This window comes from Procambarus clarkii, chromosome 33 (genome assembly GCF_040958095.1).
Source record: "Procambarus clarkii isolate CNS0578487 chromosome 33, FALCON_Pclarkii_2.0, whole genome shotgun sequence".
In the NCBI taxonomy this organism is placed as follows: domain Eukaryota; kingdom Metazoa; phylum Arthropoda; class Malacostraca; order Decapoda; family Cambaridae; genus Procambarus; species Procambarus clarkii.
Window position 1 is genome coordinate 29,611,920 of NC_091182.1, and position 22,727 is coordinate 29,634,646.

A 22,727-nucleotide genomic window follows, 5' to 3' on the forward strand; every position below is an offset into this window, starting at 1 on the left:
TTCCTCAAGAAAAAATTATACATGCTCCTGCAAGAAATATCGGACCAACTGCTTGTTGGCCTACAGGCCACTTCAAACAATAATGTTGGACCAAGTTATCACAAGTCAAACCAGGCCTATGGGCCAGGCTTGGGAATAGGCAAACTTCTAGAATGCACTCCATGTATGATCAACATACAGTACGGGAAAATGTTATATAACACTGTTGCCCATTTCATCCAGTTCCTCCCTTTGGATTTGTACTGCCACAATACTATTATACTCGCCTAGTTGTGCTTGCATGGGGTTGAGCTTTGGGTTTTTGTTTCCACCTCTCGACTGTCAATCAACTGGTGTACAGGTTCTTGAGCCTATTGGGCTCTTATCATGCCTACATTTCCTCCCTATTTCCACCTGTCTAGTCGAACTTATTTCCCTGTGTTCAGTAGCTGTTCCGTGTAAATAGCAATAAATTGTTTGAGTACTTCACACACTTCTTTGTCAGTTTCTGTATACCATCTTCTAGAACATTTACTGTTATTTTAATTGATAAGGATGAGCTAAAGTTTTTATTGTTCTTTTGTCCTAAACAATGTCAATTTCATGCTGTTTTCCTGTTTTATGGTCTTACACCTATATATGGTACTCATTCCTCATCATTTTGAAACTTTGTTTTTCCTGTATCATATAGTCACTGTTTCTATTATATTTATTTACTTATTGTTTTGCTCTGAGGCACCCCTTTGCCAACAATGAGGTGATTTCTTGTAAGATAGATGTTTAAGTATTTATATGTATCTTCTTACAGTTTCCCAAAATTTCCTAGTGGCATTCATCATGTCCTGCATTGTTTTACATTTATTTCTTAGTTAATTTATTTTTTAGTCTTATAATCCCTTCCTCTTTTTTCTCCATGGTCTTCATCATCAATAGGTAGTTAAAAACTATGACTTTTGGTGAAGACCTAGCCAAGTCTATTTTAGTAGATTTCTTTCTCTTTTCCCCATGTCCAACCACTTGGGCTGGACAGTAGAGCGACGGTCTTGTTTCATGCAGGTCGGCATTCAATCCCCAACCGTCCAAGTGGATGGGTATCATTCCTTCCCCCCTTCCCATCCCAAATCCTTATCCTGACCCCTTCCAAATGCTATATAGTCGTAATGGCTTGGAGCTTTTCTCTGATAATTTCCTTCCCTTCCCATGTCCTCATAGTTATGCTGCATTAAGATTTTGCTTATCTTCAACCAAGTTAGATCTCACTCCTTCCTGGAGCAAAACCTATCTCAGTCTATTTCTCTGAAGTTGTCAATGATTAATTTTTACTTGTATTTAGGCCATATCACCTGCTCAGATTATTTATAGTTAAGCTATTTTTGCATCTACTTATCCCTGAGCCTTTAGTTATATGAATATACATGTGTATGCAAGTTGGATGCTTTCAGTTGATTATGTTATCTTGACCTAAAATTAATTTGTTTTGGTTTAGAACACACAACCTCAATAATATTAATTTACTGTTAACCTTTCCCCCCCAACAACAGATCTCTTGGACACCGAGAGCACTCAGGAAGACCTAGTTACCCTTACTCCTTCAGACTCGATCAATGAAGAATCTGTTGAGCACTTACTACAACGGCCCAACAAACTTGAGCCACTTGCCCCTCCAGTTGGTTCAGACATTCTTTCTAAGGTAAGAAATCTTAATCTTGTAAGTACTATTGATGAAATAGTATTTTTTTTTTTAGTTGATAAGTAGAAAAGTACAGTAGTGATCATATCACTACTTTTTCTCTTATCTTCTAGCTTTGGTATATTTAATGCTTCAAATCTCTTTGTAGATTGGATTTTTCAGTTCCAAAAGCCATTTAGTTGTATGTCTTTGCCCCTTTCCTAGTTTAGTGACATGCTTTTTACGAAGTGGGTACTATATAACTGTTACTTATTCCAACTTTGGTCTCATAAAGTTGTGAATAATTTCTTTAACATTTTGCCATCCATGTATTTAAAAGCGATACTAAAGTTGGAAAGCATAGCATACAGTCTTCACACAAAGTTCTTTGTGATCCTCAGATGACAGGTTTTATCCAGAACCCCCTCTAGATCTCTTAGATTTTTTGAAAGCTTTTTCTCATAAATTGTGGGTTGTGTGTGGTCTATTTTTCCTAATCCACATTCCATATCATGGCATTTGTTCACATTAAATTCCTTCTGCCAAGTGTTACTCCATACACTTATTTGATTCAGATCTTCTTGAAAGGCATGGCAATCATCTAAGTTTCTTCACTCGAAAATAATGAATCTTCAATTTTTTGTCAAAAACTAGCTATATGCTAAAAATCCCCATCACACAGGATAGTCAGTCATATATATATACAGTATATATATATAGGCCATATGAGCAGTAGTCTGCACTGGCAAACTCTGGATGAGTTTTGAGGATATCAAGAACACGAGAGTTAATGAAGTAACTGCAACGTTCCAGATACTTAGGCATGGTAAAAATAAGAACCTTAAACAAAATAAAGGGTACAAAACAATCAAATGTGCCCATAGTAGGTATGCAGCATGTAAAGGAACTGGGAATAATGTCTGACAACCTAACATTTAGGGAACATAACCAAGCTCACGCGCCATTTGCGTCGGCCAGAAAAATTATAGGATGGATTACAAGAACCTTCAAATCCAGGGATCCCATCACAATGGTTGTACTATTCAAATCACTTGTGGTGGCCCATCTTGAGTACTGCTCAATCAATACTCTCTTCCCCCTTCAGAGCAGAAAGGGTTGCTGAAATTGAGGGAATACCAAGAACAGTACAGTACAGCATACATAGTCATATATGTACAGCATACAGTACAGCATAACATATACAGTACAGCATACATAGTCACGATAAGGCACCTAAATTATTGGGATCGTCTCAAAGCTCTCCCTATGTACTACATCAGTACTACATCAATACAAATGTACTATTAACATCAGAGGTCCGCGGTTGTTCAACGTCCTCCCAGTGACTATAAGAAATATTGCCGGAACAACCGTGGACATCTTCAAGAGAAAACTGGACTGTTTTCTAAGAGACGTTCCGGATCAGCCGGACTGTGGTGGGTATGTGGCCCTGTGGGCCGCTCCAAGCAACAGCCTGGTGGACCACTCTCTCACAAGTCGAGCCTGGCCTCGGGCCGGGCTTGGGGAGTAGAAGAACTCCCAGAACTCCATCAAGCAGGTATCAAGCAGGTACTCCCTAGAAAGGAGACAAGAGAGATGTAAAATAATATATACACATTAGTACATGGAAAATACTGGAGGGCCAGGTCCCAAATCTACACAGTAAAATAACAACATACTGATGTGAACTATATTGAAGAAAATGCAGAATAGAACCAGTGGAGAGCATGGATGCCATAGGCACAATCAGAGAACACTGTGTGATCAGAGGTCCACGGTTGTTCAACATACTCCCAGCAATTATAAGAAATATTGCTGGAACAACCATGAACGTCTTCAAGAGAAAACTAGATAGTTTTCTTAAAGAAGTGCTGTACCATCCGGGCTGTGTTGGATATGAGAGTCTGTGGGCTGTTCCAAGGAACAGACTGTTGGACCAAGCTCTCAAAAGTCAAGCCTGGCCCCAAGCCGGGCTTAGGGAGTAGAAGAATTCCCAGAACCCCATTCAAGCACAATTCAGGTACCTCATTTCTGCAGGTCTGAAAGGTCTAAAATTCATTGTTTTGCATGAAGAAATCTAAGGACTAGGCTATCTAACACTTATTGCAAGGATGGGAGGTGGGGATCACTATTGGTCCCAACACCCCCTCTTGACCAATAGGACCAATCCCAACCAGACTATACTTGTTCTTTTACCCAGAAAATTCATCCTGCAAAATTGGGGGAGGCTAGCACCAAGTATCTAGCTTTGAACCTCATTCGGACACACACAGGTATTCTCTTACATATACAGAGTACACTGTACAGTATGTTGTCCTGAACACACACCAGATTGTTTTTTTCATGTAAACTTTGTTTGAAACTGACATAATATACTTGTATAGGTGAAAGTCTGTCTGTGTAGATGAAACTCTATTATTTTTTTTTCTGGTCCACTCATATGTGATACCATGCAAATCTTTGTTAAATGTGCTCCAAAATCATTGTGCAACACTAAGCATTATGTCCAGTTTACAAAAAGAAACCTGGCTAGAAAATTGGTTTCAATCAGTATAAACATTGGACAACCTCATTGATGGTGACTTTTTTTATATTATATTTAAACAAAATGCTGAATATATTTAATTCATCAGCATTCAAGGAGTTTTTGTAATATGGTAATAATCATTGTTTTCACAGGGTGGTGGTGAGACTTACACCTCTCCACTTAGTGAACCCTTGCCCTCGGGAGACTCGTTACCCATGGCGGGCACACCGCTCTCGGTACATCATGAATTACAACTATTACGAGAACAGCTTGAACAGCAGCAGCAACAGACTCAAGCAGCAGTCTCTCAAGTTCACCTTTTGCGAGACCAATTGGCAGCAGAGACGGCAGCACGACTTGAAGCTCAGGTAGGTATTGCATTTTTATAATAGTGTTAATACTCTATATACCATACAGTATTTACAAAGCAAACTTAATTTTTGGAAAATTTATACAGTACAGTACCTGTACAGTATTTATTTTCATAATCGGTTGTATTAAAAAAATAATTTTGAAATTTTACAAGTTAAACTTTCTCACTTTACCAACTGTATATGTCTATAATAACAGGTTAACATCTTTCTTTTTGATATGTAAAACTGTCAATAAAAAAAAAGAGAGAAAAGTGGGAATGGACATTACAGTAAATGTTATTGAATTCAACTTCATTTCAGTAAGTTGTGTGTCCTTGGCATCTTTGCCCAATAGACATTAAGGTTGAAACCAAGTGGTACCTAATTTCCTTTTCATTTTAGGCTCGTACCCATCAACTCTTAGTTCATAATAAGGAGCTACTAGAACATATTCAAGCCTTGGTTCTCCAAGTTCGTGATATGGAGTTGAAGCTGGCAGGTAGTGGCGGCATCACGGGAACTACACATCTACTCCCTACACCGCCTGAGATAAAGTCACAGGTACACACTTTTCTAATCTTATTAATGCAAAGGTGAAAACATCAATTTAAATTTTCATTTTTGTAGGTAAAGTATCTTGAACTAATAATAAAGTACATTTACAATGCCTCAGCACACAAAAATATTGATATAGATATTTAAAGTAAATTTAGGTGAATTGTTGATTGATATCCATTTATTATTATAAGTTAAATACTATGACAGCCTGTTGTTTTGTACAGTGTTTTTTATTTGTTATGGTTTTCCTAATTTGTTGTTTGGCATTTTAACAATAAATCAGCTTATATTTATTAAGTTTAGTAGCATTCATAAATTTTTTGTTTATAAATTGGGGAATTTTTTTATTTTTTTTTTACACGTAGATAAGTTTGTATCGTTGCACAATTTGTATTTATATACTTTGTTTTAAACACACACAATTTGGAATTTGATTTCCCTTAAAATAATTTGTAATGATCCCTAAGAGGCATTTAGCTCCTGAGAATATGTAACTAGAATGGATTGGTATTCTCCCTGCCCTTTTATGTATGTGATAGCTGAGTGTATTAGATAAACTACCAGTTCACAGATATAAGTCTATAAAGGAACATGACATGTGCTTGAACAATATTTTGAGCAAGTAGTGATGTGATTCTTTCACTGTTTCATAATACCAGTTCATCAAAACCCCTCTAGTAAAATACTTAAAATTATCAGCTTATCAACTTTACTCCTAAAAGAAGTTGCGGTGATAGCAAATGTATCTTATTGCATTTAGTGTGTTGTGTAAATAGTTGTTACATAGATCTTTATTTTTCATAAATATTGAAAGATATTATGATAAACAATTTTAAAATGCATTTTAAACAACAGATGACATTTTGTAAACATTTGAAATTAATAGCACATGACTTGCTACCTCACTGATAGAGATTTATATCTGATCAATACTGGAGTAGAATAGAAATTCCCAAAGTATTTTGTAGATACAGTACTGCATTTGTGATTGCACATATTCCACATTTACAGTTAGTAACTTTCTAATTATAAATATACGAGTATGAATAGATTGTAGCGAGTAGATTATCACCATACTTTACGTAACAATAGAATTGTTACAAGATAAAAAATATTTGGCTAACTGCGTAGTTATAATAAATGGGTTACTAACATTACACTATACACACACAGAATTTCCAAATGAATTACTATATATTAAATAGCAGCTATTTCAGTTGTTTTGTATACTGTACAATGTAAAGGTGTGATGAACCTTCTCCAGTATATAGATGCGAGACAACAATCTAGTATGAATGAGAAAAATATAAAATTAGATGAGTAAAAATTAACAATCTGAGAAGTGGTTGTGGTTAGAGAACATAGTAAAGAAAGAGGATGTCATAGAGGTGTGGAGTGCAAAGGTTTTTACATCACACGATTGATGAGACAGAGATGGTTTGGGCATGTTAAATTAATGGAAGACTGATAGTGAATATTGGAGTTGATTTGAGGGGTGGAGGAGATAAAGGTCAGGAAGAAAATGGGTGACTCTGGCGAGTGTGAGGAAGCAGAGATAGTGTAAACAGCTTGCAAGATATGGTAGGGGCCAAACCTGTGTGGTAGCAGTTAATAAGGAGTGAGCGAGTGTGTACCGAGTGTGACAGTTCAGGAGAAGCACGGTATACCTAGACTAATGAAATGGTGGGTTGCTACGGAAGATAATTTACTGGAGTGTGGTGGTTCTTGTTTTTCTGTGAGACTGTGTTGTACATTTGTTATGATAAATACACAAATATAATAAACTAATATGCTAAACATTCTCTTGATTAGTTTTACACGGGGTTTACACAAAACTGTAAAGACTATTGAAAAGGGCCCATCACACTGTTTTGACACAAGTTAAATTTCTTCTTGGGGCAATTGTCACTTCTTTTCTAAAGTTGAAGAAATTCACTTTGGAGCTACTGTATTTAAATTTCAATAAAGTATGTTTTTTTAGATCTTTATGTAGATGACCTGGTTAAACACAGACAAGGACAAAGATAACACCTAAATTTTTGTTCATGATTATATTACACGGCATTACATTTCTGATTACAGTATTAGAGTAGGACGTCAGGTTTCATATGGAAAAAGAATGAGCTTTGCATTTACATTACATTATGATTACCACATTCTCACTTTCAACGGGTGGGGAGGAATCAGCCAGTAGTAAAAAGGGGAACAATATATCGAAATACCGTGAATATTGAAATAAAATGTCCGTTCATTATATGAATGGGCAATTTATATATGGCATAAATAATTAAGACATACTATATTTTCTGAGATATATGAAGAAGACCTCAAAATTTACAGCAAAACATAGATGCAGAACTAGAAAACAAGCCAGGCTCAAAAGAAATTACAAGAGCTCAGAGAACAAAAGACAAAAAAAATGTAATCAATATAGGAAGAGACCAAACCCTCAAACATACCAGTGATACAAACAAGCAACAAACAACTACACGGCAGTGAGAAGAGAGGTAGAAAGAAATTTTGAGTCAGGAATAGTGGATAAATATAAAACAAAACCAGGTCTGGTCTATAAATTCATTACAAACAAATTGCAACAAATTGCAGCTGAAGGATAAAATCCAGAGGTTAAAAATTGAAAACAAATTTACAGAGAATGAAAAAGAAATGTGTGAAATGCTAAATGAACAGTTCCAAAATGTTTGTTTAAAATGTGGTTTTCAGAGAACCAGACACAATATGGATTTCAGAGAACAACATAGTTCATAGAGGTATCTCAAGATGAAGTGGAAAAAAGGCTAAAGGAGCTTGGTTGAAACAATGTTAGCCCAGATGGAATTTCACCTTTGGTTCTGAGATAAAGTGCATCTGAGCTGAGCATTCCACTTCAATTGATTTTTCACGCATTTTCATGTACAGAAATCTTAGCAGATATGTGGTAAAAGATAAACCTAATGATGTAAAAGGCAAACATAGTTCCAATCTACAAAAAAGGTGGTAGAGAAGACCCCTCTAAATTATTGCTGACTAGCATGGTACACTAGTCATAACACTTATAAAAGTTAATTAAAACCAAATAGGTAGAACACCTGGAGAGAAATGATATAAAACAAGAGACAGTATGGCTTTCAATCCTGTGTAAGAAATCTACTTAGTTTCTATGATCCACAGAGATTTTACAGGAAAGAAACTGTTGGGTTGACTGCATTTAACTGGACCTAAAAAGGCTTTTGACAATGTCCCACATAAGAGGTTGTTCTAGAAGCTGGATCATACTGGAGGGGGTGACAGAAACACTTCCGACATGGAAGAAAAATTTTCTGACATTAAAAATTGAAGGCGGTAATCGAAGGCAATGTATCAGACTGGAGAAATCTTACTAGCGAAGTACTACAGGGTTCAGTTCTTGCACTAGTAATGTTCATCATATTTATTAATGATCTACCAAAAGGAACACAGAAATATGTGAATAAGAAGCTTAGACGATTGTCATGTCCTTCAAGATGACCTGGACAAACTAAATACTGTATATGGAGCAATACTTGGCAGATGGAATTGTATGTGAATAAATGCCATGTTATGTTTCATTTATTCACATTATAGGAAAAGGACTTGAAATAAAAATAGGAAAAAATAGGCCACAGACCTTGCAAATTATGTTAAAAGACTTCAAAGAACTCTGATAGAGATTTAGCGGTGGTTTTGGACGGAAAACATTCACCTGAGGCTCGCATAAAGAACAGTATGCAAGGAGCCTATGCTATGCTTTCTAACTTCAGAATCGTTTTTAAGTATATGGATGACAAAATATTAAAGAAGTTCTTCACCTTTGCCAGACCAAAGTTGGAATATGCAGCAATTGTTTGGTGCCCATATCTCAAGAAGCAGATCAATAAACTGGAAAAGATGCAAAGATATACAACTAAGTGGGTTTTGGAACTGAAAGACAAGAGCTATAAGGCTCTTCTATGTCAAAGCTAAAAGAATGAGGCAATGTAATCACCACGTATAAAATAGTAACAGGAATTGACAAGATTGACAAAGAATTCTTGAAACCTGGAACTTCAAGAACAAGAAGTCCTATATTTAAGCTAGGGACTATGGGAGCCGGTCGGCCAAGCAGACAGCACACTGGACTTGTGATCCTGTGGTCCTGGGTTTGATCCCAGGCGCCGGCGAGAAACAACGGGCAGAGTTTCTTTCACCCTATGCTCCTGTTACGTAGCAGTAAAATAGGTACCTGGGTGTTAGTCAGCTGTCACGGGCTGCTTCCTGGGGGTGGAAGCCTGGTCGAGGACCGGGCCGCAGGGACACTAAAGCCCCAAAATCATCTCAAGATAACCAGAAGGAAACAAAGCTGCCCTAAAAATGTTAGACAGTTCACTTTTGCAGAGTGGTGGACAGTTGAAACAAGTTTAGGGAGGTAATGGATGCCAAAATTGTAGGTAGTTCAGCATCACAGGGAAGAGGGGACATCACAAGCATAGCTTTCATCCTGTAACTACACTTAGGTAATTATACTTGGGTAATTACAGATAAACAAGCATCACCACACAGTAAATGAATAGAAATACAAGTTTATACAAGTGTACATATTTAATACATTTCTAGATTGCTTAAATGTGTTTACTTGCTATTTCTTCATTTAAACTTTTTACTTATTTACTTTCCTTCTTTATATATCATAAATTAACAACCAAATTGCATACCAGTATCATCTTTGTGACTTGGTGTCCAGTCTAATAACTATGGTTGTCCTCCTTGTGGATTCAGAGTTTTTAGATTGGGCAAATTCATGATTAGTGTCATATGGAGTAAATACTAGGTGCAGTATCAGCCTGGAGAAAATGGAGTAATATAGTAAATGTTGGTACAGATTATTAAAAACAGTACTGTACTCTATTATTACATTTACAATACAACATACAGTATCCTTGATAAATGAACACGCTCGCACTCTGTCATCCATAGTAACAACTCGCTGCAATATCACAGTTAGATTGTAGTTGAAAGGGAACGGGTTTGATTCCTGTGGCAGGCTAGACATTTGGGCACGTTTCCTTTCATCTGATGCCTTTGTTCACCTAGCAGTTGTTCTCCCAGAAGTTAGGCAACTGCTAGGGTTAGTTAGCTTCATAGGCTTCCCATCTTCGACAGTGGGAACCATATAACCAGGTGTACAGTGCTGGTTATGCATTACAGTGCTGTAATGTTTTTTCTTTATATATTTTTATAGCCCTTATTTTAAAACAAGCACTGCAACAGTAGTTGTAGAATTATTATGGTAGAATGTATTAGCTGTAGCAGAAGTAAATATTTTGAAGTACTGTATCTATATTTCTTCTAGTGAATGTCACTTAGTTATATTGTGTAGGTTGCATGATGTGTGCAGATATTTTTATACTTCTGTGTTGTTAATTCCTATAGTATTTTGGTATTTAACATTGATGTGACTAACTGCTACAGTAGAGCCTAACAACTGACCTCCACCTTGGATACCGAGCTCAGAGGTTCACATGGCATCATAACCTGGTGATGAGGTATGCATGGCTCAGTAGTATTTTTTGTTTGCAGAAGCATGGTGTGTAGTGGCTGCTGCTACGAGTGGCCAACTCATGCTCTCTCTCTGGCCAGCTCTTGGTGACCGATGCCAGCCCTGGCCACAGTAGCCAGTTAGCGGCGGCGTTGGATCTTGGAGGTCCGGCATCCCTCCTGTACTGCTCCCATGAACTCCCACCCACACCCTCACCTAGCATAGCTCATCGTACCTTCCTTTTCCCATCACCTTCATCCCCAGTCAATTCTGCAAACTGCCTCTTAGGAGCTCATCAGCCACCTATTGGAACCCAATACGAGTCCAGCTCTATTTCTCAGTCACGGGAACACTCGCCTCGTGGAACAAAAATGGGATCACTAATACACCCTTTACCTGTCTGGGGAAGTGAGGGAATCATTGCTGGGGGAGTAACCCTGGCTGTGCCCCAACAGGAACCTCTCATGAATTCTAAGCTGCAAGGAGTACTCCGGTCCAGGGCAGGCCAGCGCTACGATGAGTGCAGCAGTACCCCGTCCCTCAGCAGCGAGAGTGACCCCAAGCGAGACAGCAGTGGCCAGTCTTCAGGGGAGAGTGTTACACAGGCTGTGGCACAGCTCTACTCCATGGAATCTCAACGCTTGGCGCAAGTGCCAGAAGATGCTGTTACATATGGTCCATATGGGCCTACACCCCTTGGCACACCCAGGAACCTGAATGGCCCCATTACACGTACTGCCAGTGAACGAGTCTCCCGGCAGGAGACATTAGCTCAGCTGCAACGTATGGCATGGGCCAGACATACCACTAAGTGAAACATAGAATACCATCTTCTGGATTATTAATATCTTAATTATTCATTAATTGTCCAGAACTAATGTTGAGTACTGTACTTAGTTTCAGACTATTCCATGCAAGGAAAAGCTGTAGTGTTCTCATAGTAAAACATGGTTTTAAATACATTTTACATTAAAAGGTATATATATTGTCAACTGAATCATTGTGTATTTTAAAAGTGAAGTGATATATGCTGTGCAAATTTCACAAACTCATTGATAAGTGTAACAAATCTAGAGGTGATGCACCTCACATTTGACACATGTACGGGTGTTTAAAGTGGGTCCAGCTGCTGAGCATGTACGAGAGTGAACATGTGCGTGCACCCACACCCTTCAAAACCTGTGATACAGTCGCGTGTCCCTTGAGTGTTTGTGTGTAATACTTCAGGCGTACAAAATTTAGTCTGGGGCCCATAGTATGAAACAGTTCTTGTGGCTGCTTACCTCTTGAACAAATTTCAGGACATTTAATTTCCAATAACAGTGATAAATTGTAGGTAATGTATTACAGGCATTTGATTAAAAATGACAAGTCATTTCTTACTATAAGCAGCCCTCATTTAGTCGTATTAAAAATAAGTATGATTTTAAGATATTTAAACTAGTTTTAGCTATTGTAATTAAATCTCCAGTAATTGTGAGTGAATCTCACTAGAATCTATGTTGGATTCTAAATGTGGAAACTCCTGGGACGTAGAAATTGTTTGTAGCTGTGGACTCATTTCTGTGAGTGACCTAAGGATTGTTCAGAGTTGATGTCATACTCATGCCATATCACCTGTGTTGCCAGATGGGAATCATTGTAAAGATCACGTCTCCTATAGTCAGGCATTTGGCAACACTGTATATCACCAACCTGAGCCATTTTTTCCCAACTCCATTATTCCTTTGTATATAGTTTGTCTAGAGTAAGACACCTGTTCTGTATATTTTTGTGTATACTTCAGAACTAGGCAAGAACACAAATCATACAAGTAAATACTGTATGTATCCTTAAGGATCTGGAATCTCAAGTGACTAATACACAGAATACTATACAGTATCTTCCATTATGTTCCAGTATACTGCTAGTGATTTATCTTTAGTTGCAATTCTTGGTGTAGATTTTCCACATGTCCTTTGTTCTCCCTTCAGCGTTATGTCGGTCATCCTGTTGACAGTATTGATGACTTTTGTTACAGTGCCAATTTAGTGCCAAGACAAGTTGTGTAACTGGTAATGTTTCAGTAACAAGCAGTATTGTACATTTTTGTCTCATATGCACTCACACTCCAAATTGTTGGTGTCCAGGTTACAGTTTATAAATTAAAATAGTGCTAAGAAATTTAGTCCATTGCTTAGTTATGTCTCTGCAGGACTTGGAGTATTATATTGAGCTATCAGTTGTCATATTTGATGCCATTCTAGGGGTTTGTATCAGATAAGTTCCTTTTGCAGTACAAGAGATTTATATAATAAAATCATTCTCCAGTGTAGTATATTAATTAATTTAATACTGTGCACTGTACATGAATATTACATGTAAATTCAGTGATTGATAATCTTATTGCACCAAGAAAGTATGATACAAATTTCAATGATAAATGGGGCAGGAAATAAATGAGGGGTGGGGGGAGAATTATATAACCTGACCTCCTGCATCTGTGAAAGTGAAGTCTTAATATTTTTTTTCACTCCGTGCTAGTCCGAATTTGACTTTTAGTAGCTGCTCTCTTTGTTTCCAATATGCAACAATGATAACATAAGCATAGAGGGATCAGAATGCTTGATGATATTACAACCGATTATCTTTCACATTCCTACTGGTTTAGGAGTGTCTAGAAGAGATTGTGCTGTATAGTAGTTGTGTAATTATATAATAGCTGTATTTGGGAGGGAAATGGTTGCATCAGGCACCAAATAATGCCATCCATGTAAGTGACATGACCATTTAGTTAACTTTGAGCTTAAATTAATTTGATTAGTTTCTTGCAGTAAGTGTAGTATATCATACCATTATCTCATGTTACAGTTCAATATACTGTATACCAATTTTATTGTTAAAAAAAGACGATGAAGTGTATTAACACGAGTAGGTCAGTGGAATGATTATACTTGTGGACATCGCTTGTAAGGAAAATTAGCAATCTTAGAATTCATATTCACTATATTCTATTTCTTCCTGATTAAACAGTCACATTTAGAAACCAGAACCTCTAGTTTATGTACAAATAAACTGTTGTTGTTTTGGCCCTTTTTCTTGGACAACGCTGGTAAATTATAGAACTAGGTATTGCAAATAATTCTCTTGTAATGAAACAGCTGAATTGCCTTAACTCTAGTGTTGTTTTAGAATTTGGGCAATTGTCATTGAGATGTCCAGACATTCATATGTACTTAAGTTTTTATCCATCTGTCCTACAATAAAATTATTTCCCGAGGCTGGCTTGATTTTTTTTTCTATAATCCTTTTATTTTTAATCATACAATATGTCCATAAAATGAGAGTCCTTTCAGCAAGTCGCATTTAAAAACAAATTGCAGTGGCTAACTCATAATGGTGGAACCCTTCAAAATGGCACCTTGTTGTGGTGATGGGGGGGGGGGGGCTCATGTGCGACTCCCTGGGGTTAGTGAGGGTTGTCTTGGCCCCCTCTCCTGCCCCTCTTCGGGTGTTGTGCATACTAAGGTACACACCTGTAGGGATCTTGTTTGGGTCAATGGACCCAGCTGGAGGGGGCTGCCCTTGGGGGATGGTTGGGTATTCAGGCTGGGGGAGAGATATCTTTGCACCAGTGTGGGAGAATGTACAAGGCAGTAAGGACCCCCCCCCACCCCTTGTAAAAAAAAAGGGGGGGAGAAGCATCAATTGGGGAATGATGCACCCCTCCCTGCACTGGCTAGCACTCTGCCTTCCTAGCTGCCCTGAAAGGGCAGGGCAGGATAGAGCCAGTGAAGAACAGAGATGCCATAGGCACAACCAGAGAACACTGCATGAACATCAGAGGTCCACTGTTGTTCAACATTCTTCCCAGCAAGCATAAGAAATATTGCCAGAACAAACATGGATGTATTTATGAAAACTAGGTAGTTTCCTCAAGTGCTGGACCAACTGGGCTGTAGTGGATATGTGGGGCTGTGGGCCAAACAGCCTGTTAAACCAAGCTCTCACAAGTAAAGCCTGGCCCTGGGCCCGGGCTTGGGGAGTAGAACAACTTCCAGAATCCTACCGAGGTATGTATAACCAAGGTAAGGTAGGTTGTATCCCTGTGACTCCGAGACCCAGACTTTTGAAATTAATGTTGTAAGGATTCCAAACCGACTTCTCTTACACAGTCTCGTGGGGTGGGAGACTAGGCCCCCCAAGTTGGCCGGTGATGGAAGATCGGGCTCTGTAGCCCCAGCTTTGTTGGGCCATACCAGGCTCATTTGTTGACTCTTGCGACTGACCCCCTCTGTTTCCCTCCCACTTCCATGGCAGGGTTGAGCCTCAAGCCTCCAGTGGTGACCACTTTGTCGCATGGAGTGGCTCCATCTAGTCGTGACACTTTTTAATCCTCCTTCATACTGGGGAAGTTTGACGCTGTACCTCTCACACTAATGATTCCTCCCAACTTGTTTACATTCAAAGATTTGTTTGGTCCTGCTAAGTGGACCTTTCTTTTAACCTAAGTATTTTAAGCCAGATTTCTAGCTCCTGCCATTGCATTGCTTTTCAACAAACCACTTGAACTCCAAACCTTTCCAGATATTCTAAAAAAAAAAAAAAGCAAGAGTAACTCCAGTCCACAAATGTGGTGATCTCACTGATGTCAACAACTTCAGACCTATATCAATTCTGCCAACCTTGTCAAAAAATATTTGAAAAGCTAATCTACAAACAGCTTTACTCTTATTTAGCCAAACACACTATACTTAGCTCTTGCCAATATGGTTTCAGACCCAATAAAAGCACTAATGCTGCACTGATTAGTATGATTAACTTGATACATATAGCTTTTGATAAAAATGAGTTCCCTGTTGTGTTATTTGTGGACCTACGTCAGGCTTTTGACACTCAACCACATAAACCTTCTTGAATTACAGTACCTGTACATCATTATGGAGTCACATGTACCCTGCAATACCTTCAGTCTTACCTTACTGACAGGCTCCAGTATGTTTGTGACATACTGACTCCAGTATGTTTCTCTCCCATCTTACCCATAAACATTGGTGTTCCACAGGGCAGCATAATTTATTTTATTTTATTTTATTTTATTTATGCATATACAAGAATGTACATAAGGAATGTGAGGATACAAATATGGTAATTACAGTCTTGTAAAGCCACTAGCACGCGCAGCGTTTTGGGCAGGTCCTTAATCTAAGAAAATTTTAAGGAGGTAAATACTTGCAAAATTTATAGACAAAAAAATGATAACAGATTACATGAAATGAAAAAAAAAAAAAAAAAAAAGATGATGAGAGAAAATTGTAGGTACAGTATATTAAAGCACATAGGTAGCTAAGATTGATTGCAATGACAGCTTAAAATGGTAGTTGACAACAAATTGGTAGGCACAATACAGCAGAAACAATATAAGATTGATTGCAATGACAGCTTGAATGGTAGTTGACAAAAATTGGTAGTCACAATACAGCATATGGCTAGCACATAAAAGAAGACAGCAATGAACACAATGATAAGGTTGTTTGATATTACATAAAAATTAGGAGATTGGGTAACACTAGGTACAGAGCAAATTTAAAGCTCAGTGTAGGAAACTAAGAAGATGAAGTTAGGTACTTTTTGGTTTTGCTTTTAAATAAGGCAAAAGTTTTACAGTTTTTCAATTCACTAGGGAGTGAGTTCCATAGACTAGGTCCCTTAATTTGCATAGAGTGTTTACACAGATTAAGTTTGACCCTGGGGATATCAAAGAGATATTTATTTCTGGTGTGGTGATAATGGGTCCTATTACATCTGTCCAGAGAGAGTTTCAGAGCATGGTTTGCATTTAAGAACAGGGTTTTGTAAATGTAGTTGACACAAGAGAATGTGTGGAGGGAGTTAATATTTAGCAAGTTTAGGGATTTAAACAAGGGAGCTGAGTGTTGTCTGAAAGCAGAGTTAGTTATAATTCTGATAGCAGATTTTTGCTGTGTGATGATGGGCTTAAGGTGGTTTGCAGTGGTAGACCCCCATGCACAGATACCATAATTAAGATAGGGGTAGATTAGTGCATAATATAGTGAGAGGAGAGCAGAGTTAGGAACATAATATCTGATTTTGGAGAGTATACCAACTGTCTTAGAGACTTTCTTAGTTATGTGTTGAATGTGGGTGCTGAAGTTGAGTCTCTTGTCTAGGAATAGGCCAAGAAACTTGCCATCATTTTTATTACTGATGTTAATGTTGTCTATCTGTAGCTGAATTGCATTTGATGATTTGCTTCCAAATAAGATGTAGTAAGTCTTTTCGATGTTTAATGTTAGTTTGTTCGTTGACATCCATAAGTGGACTTTTTTAATTCATTATTCACAACATTATTTAGTGTATGTGGGTTGAGGTTTGAGTAGATAAGGGTAGTATCGTCAGCAAACAATATAGGTTTGAGAATATTAGAGACATTAGGCAGATCGTTTATATATATAAGAAATAGAAGAGGTCCTAAGATGCTGCCCTGTGGCACTCCAACGGTAATTGGTAGAGTGGAAGAAGTTGTATCATTGATGGTTACATATTGGTGTCTGTCACTAAGATAGGATCGGATGTAGTCAAGGGCAAGGCCTCGGATTCCATAATGCTGGAGTTTAAGTAAGAGGTAGTTGTGATTAACAGTATCAAAGGCTTTTCTTAGGTCAATGAAGAGTCCAATCGGAAACTCATTTTTGTCAAGGGCTGAGTAGATAATGTCAAGGAGACTAATGATTGCATCATTGGTGCTCTTTTGGGACCGGAAGCCAAACTGGCAGGGGCTGAGTATGTCGAATTTTACGAGGTAGGAATAGAGCTGTTTGTAAATAATTTTTTCAAATATTTTTGATAGAGTGGGTAGATTTGATATTGGTCTATAATTGTTTATGTCCGCCGGATTGCCTCCTTTATGGACTGGCGTTACTCTTGCTTTTTTGAGGATATCAGGGAAGGTGTGATACTCTATAGATTTGTTGAACAGTAGTGCTATGGATGGGGCAAGGGCATGGGAGGCTCTCTTGTACACAATGGACGGAATTTCACTGGTGTTCCCTGCCTTGGTTTTTAGAGAATGTATGATGGACACAACATCTGCCGGGCTGATTGGTGAAAGGAGAAGAGAGTTTGGATAGCTGCCTGAGAGATATGTGTTAATGTGTCTGAGTCTGTGGGATTTTACTGGCAAGATTAGCACCAACCTATGAAAAGAAACTATTAAATTCATTTGCCATTTCTAAATCAGTTGACGGTATATCCCCATCCTTGTAGAGTTTTATTTGGTTATGTGAGTGTTGTTTAGTTCCTAGGATACTAGAGATAGTTTTCCAAGTGCTTTTCATGTTGCCTTTTGCTTCATTGAATCTATTCACATAATATGCAAGTTTTGCCTTTCTTATGATACTGGTAAGCATTGATGAGTACCTTTTAGCTACTTCCTTTGAAACTAGGCCAATCCTAACTTTCTTTTCATATTCATGTTTCTTGTTGATTGAGTTGAGAATGCCACTTGTGAGCCATGGATTGTTTAATCTTTTGTCAGTTACTTGCTTGGTAAGAAGGGGACAATGAAGGTTGTAGAGGCTTAGAGTTTTGGAGATGAAGAGGTTAGCTAATGAATTTATATCATGGGTATTATTGAATTCAGAATCCCAGTTAATATTGTAAAGTGCCTCTGTAAGATTGTCTAAAGCTGATTCACTGTGTAGCCTAAATGAAAGTTTCTTGCTTTTTGGTGGTGTTATGTCCATGTTCGCTATGAGAAAGGTAGGATAGTGGTCAGTTGTTCTGTCGTAGATTATACCAGATACAAGGGGAAATTCAACACAATGTTCTATGCTGGACTCCGCACAGAGCAGTCCATGTTTGTTATGTTTGTCCAAGGTAGTGGCTGATGTTTGAGTGACTCGGGTAGGTTTGGTGATTGTGGGGATTAGCATACAGGAGTTCATGCTGTTAAGGAAATAGTCAACTTGAGAGCCCTCTGGCCCTCTTCTCTTTCTCGTCTACATTAATGACCTTCCAAATGCCTCTCAACACCTCGACAAGGGTCCGTCTAATTACCACAAGCTACCACAAGCTACACAAGCTTCACAAAGCTTCCTGGCAATACGTAATGAATAAATATATGATATGTTAGGTTAGGCTCACCTCACCTGAAATTGAAATTGAAATAAGTTTATTGAGGTAAAATACACACAAAGGGATGAGGTAGCTCAAGCTATTCTCACCCCGTTCAGTACAACGTGTTAGTACATACATAGACACACATCACAAACAATAAACCTGTTACCAAACATTCTCAGAGATAAACATGTACATTTCCTCTTTCACAAGTGGTATGGTATCAGACGTACACAAATACTTTTATGACCTAGTTATACGGATAATTCAACAAAATATTACAGTCTTGGTGCAAAATTCTTATATCTCTCAAGAATATCATCAACCTTTCCTTTGTGACACATCCAGGCTATTTGCTCAGGAACAGTCCTTATCTCAGTGTTTCTATATACATTAATCAACGGACAATCAAGAACATAATGGGCAAGGGTGTGAGACCTTAACATACCACATAGTTTACACTTCGTGTCATTATCATGAACGCCTATCCCATATTCCCAGTAATATTTGTACCCAAGCCTGAGCCGCATGTACACAGAGTCACTCCAAGCATTTCTCCTTTTACCATAAGTGAAAAGGGTGTTTTGACTCACATACATGTAGTGTTGCATGGTTAGACTTCTCTCATACATTATCCCTCTCCTCTCCACTCCTGCCTGTGCCTGAATATTTCTGATTTTGCTTCTTATTTGTCTCATTGTGAATTCACATTCAATGTCAATTTGTGGTTTTGATGTGGCACGTTTGGCCAAGTCATCCGCCACCTCGTTGAGCACTATTCCAACATGAGATGGAATCCACATGAATTTCACACTATGACCTTTCAGCTGTATCTCGGCTATTCTTCTCTTACAATCCTCAACTATAGACATGAAGACTGGGTTTCGACTGTTTAAGGACTCCAGTGCTCCTCGGCTATCGACAAATACAAAAACATTTTTGTCGTCATGACGTACTTCCTCCAAACACGCCAGAATGGCCTGCAGTTCAGCTTGTGTGGATGATATATAATTACTAAGCCGGAGTTCAATTTTCCTGTCCACAGTCCCAAACTCCGTATATTCCCTTATTAGGACACCACACCCTGCCCTGCCATCCTCCGCCACCGACCCGTCGCAATATACATGTAAACTGTTGCCTCTTGGTAACCGGGATATCATGCTTCCATACATACACCGTAATTGTCCCGGTTCATGATGAATCTTTTTCACATTGAGGGGTACAATTTCGACGTCTATTTTCTGTACTTTCCAGGGAGCAGACATATTACCCTGTCGAGAGGGCTTACAGCAGTCAAGTACATCGTATTCCCTGAGGTCATGAGCTAATCCCCTCGTGTAGCGTGTCTCCCTCAGTTTCCTGGAAGTGTGTACGTCACTCAAGCAGGTCTGAACGCTCTCAAACAGCTTATCCCCTCCTTTTCTCCGCATGAAACGAATAGCTACTCTAGTCACCTCACCTGGCCTGGCCTCGTCGACGCTTGGATCGTTGACTTGATTTGGCGTCACCAGCTCTTTATTTTCATCTAATTTCCTTATAAAAAGATACTTTTTCAGATTAAAATTATGTTTTTTAGTGTTGTACATTCAGCACCAACATTATAATGAGTAAATATATCATATTTATTCATTACTAACATATTGCCAGGAAGCTTTGTGAAGCTTGTGTACAAAAATGTAAAAAATGTACAAAAATGTAAATTCGGTATTAATGAAGGTTTGTCCAGACACAGCAACTGGAATATTTGCTTCCAATATTTCCTGGTCCCAGTCCGAGCACTCGCCGCTGGAACAATACAGTGAATTGGACTGGATGTGGCAGGTAGGAGAGAGGGGGTAGGAAGTGAGAGAGAGAGAGAGACTCTGTGTGTGAGTGAGTGACATAGATGATCACAGAATGATAGCCAAGGGGGTGGGAGGTGACATAGAGACGATAAGAGCGAGGCAGAGACAGACATCAGCCTCCTGGTTAACTACCGCCACCAGGCTTCAACGACCTTGCAATTTAACTGACTGAAAAGGAACATACAAAAGTTCCGAGAAGTCTCAACAAATGAACTTGAGGAATGTCTGAGGGCGATTCATTAGGCCGGGGCAGCTCTCTGAGTCTCGGCCTCCAAGTGTTTCAATTAAAGCTACGCAACTCCTGCATTTCAATCAGGAAAGAACTTTTAAACTTCTTTCATATAAGCAAAGCGAGAGGTGGAGGCGGGTCAGGCGCTGCCTGCGGGCAAAAGGGGGGGGGGGGTCTTAGAGACCGGCCAGAGACCAAGACCTAGCTTGACCTTGACTCGAAGTTTCAGACGAAACTATGACCATGACATATTGTCCGTTCTGAGGGTCTGTTAACCCACAACTGAGGACCAACAGTCATCTTGCACAAGGTTCATATATATTCACCCAGTCTAAAACGTTGGAGCCATCAGTGGCCACACCTGACCTGGTCCACAGTGACCACACCTGACCTGGTCCACAGTGACCACACCTGACCTGGTCCACAGTGACCACACCTGACCTGGTCCACAGTGACCACACCTGACCTGGTCCACAGTGACCACACCTGACCTGGTCCACAGTGACCACACCTGACCTGGTCCACAGTGACCACACCTGACCTGGTCCACAGTGACCACACCTGACCTGGTCCACAGTGACCACACCTGACCTGGTCCACAGTGACCACACCTGACCTGGTCCACAGTGACCACACCTGACCTGGTCCACAGTGACCACACCTGACCTGGTCCACAGTGACCACACCTGACCTGGTCCACAGTGACCACACCTGACCTGGTCCACAGTGACCACACCTGACCTGGTCCACAGTGACCACACCTGACCTGGTCCACAGTGACCACACCTGACCTGGTCCACAGTGACCACACCTGACCTGGTCCACAGTGAACACACCTGACCTGGTCCACATCTGATCCCTTTCACCACCTTCCTTTGTCCTCACCTGTCCACCCCCCCCCCCCCCCACCCTCCACGTACCGCCTAGTCCTCCTCCCCCCCCCCCCTACACACACACACAGAACGGCGTTCAGGAACCTGTGTAAGGAATCATTCAGAATCATGTACACCACATATGTAAGACCAATCCTGGAGTATGCGGCCCCAGCATGGAGCCCGTACCTTGTCAAGCACAAGACGAAGCTGGAAAAAGTCCAAAGGTATGCTACTAGACTAGTCCCAGAACTAAGAGGCACGAGTTATGAGGAAAGGCTGCGGGAAATGCACCTTACGACACTGGAAGACAGAAGAGTAAGGGGGGACATGATCACAACCTACAAAATCCTCAGGGGAATCGACCGGGTAAACAAGGATGAACTATTCAACACTGGAGGGACGCAAACAAGGGGACACAGGTGGAAGCTGAGTACCCAAATGAGCCACAGAGACGTTACAAAGAACTTTTTCAGTGTCAGAGTAGTTAGTAAATGGAATGCATTAGGAAGTGATGTGGTGGAGGCTGACTCCATACACAGTTTCAAATGTAGATATGATAGAGCCCAGTAGGCTCAGGAATCTGTACACCAGTTGATTGACGGTTGAGAGGCGGGACCAAAGAGCCAAAGCTCAACCCCCGCAAGCACAATTAGGTGAGTACACACACACACACACACACATTCTCCTCCTCTTTACACATGGTCTCTCACCCACCTCTCCACACATGGTCACTGTGGACCAGGTCAGGTGTGGTCACTGTGGACCAGGTCAGGTGTGGTCACTGTGGACCAGGTCAGGTGTGGTCACTGTGGACCAGGTCAGGTGTGGTCACTGGACCAGGTCAGGTGTGGTCACTGTGGACCAGGTCAGGTGTGGTCACTGTGGACCAGGTCAGGTGTGGTCACTGTGGACCAGGTCAGGTGTGGTCACTGTGGACCAGGTCAGGTGTGGTCACTGTGGACCAGGTCAGGTGTGGTCACTGTGGACCAGGTCAGGTGTGGTCACTGTGGACCAGGTCAGGTGTGGTCACTGTGGACCAGGTCAG

At 39.8% G+C, this 22,727-nt stretch overlaps 1 protein-coding gene across 12 annotated transcripts in view; it reads left to right on the forward strand.

Moving 5' to 3' along the window:
* Positions 1 to 22,727, forward strand: part of LOC123765268 (carboxyl-terminal PDZ ligand of neuronal nitric oxide synthase protein) — a 497,901-nt gene that overhangs the window by 426,658 nt on the left and 48,516 nt on the right. For 6 of the 12 annotated variants that reach the window (XM_069335506.1, XM_045753792.2, XM_045753794.2 and 3 more), the window contains 4 exons: positions 1,521 to 1,669; positions 4,328 to 4,543; positions 4,931 to 5,089; positions 10,718 to 13,875. In XM_069335506.1, coding sequence (XP_069191607.1) covers positions 1,521 to 1,669; positions 4,328 to 4,543; positions 4,931 to 5,089; positions 10,718 to 11,431 — 1,238 coding nt within the window. In that variant the 3' untranslated portion in view covers positions 11,432 to 13,875. Of the gene's footprint in view, positions 1 to 1,520; positions 1,670 to 4,327; positions 4,544 to 4,930; positions 5,090 to 10,657; positions 13,876 to 22,727 lie in introns of those variants that run through there. The other 6 variants (XM_069335509.1, XM_045753796.2, XM_069335508.1 and 3 more) reach the window with 3 other exon arrangements.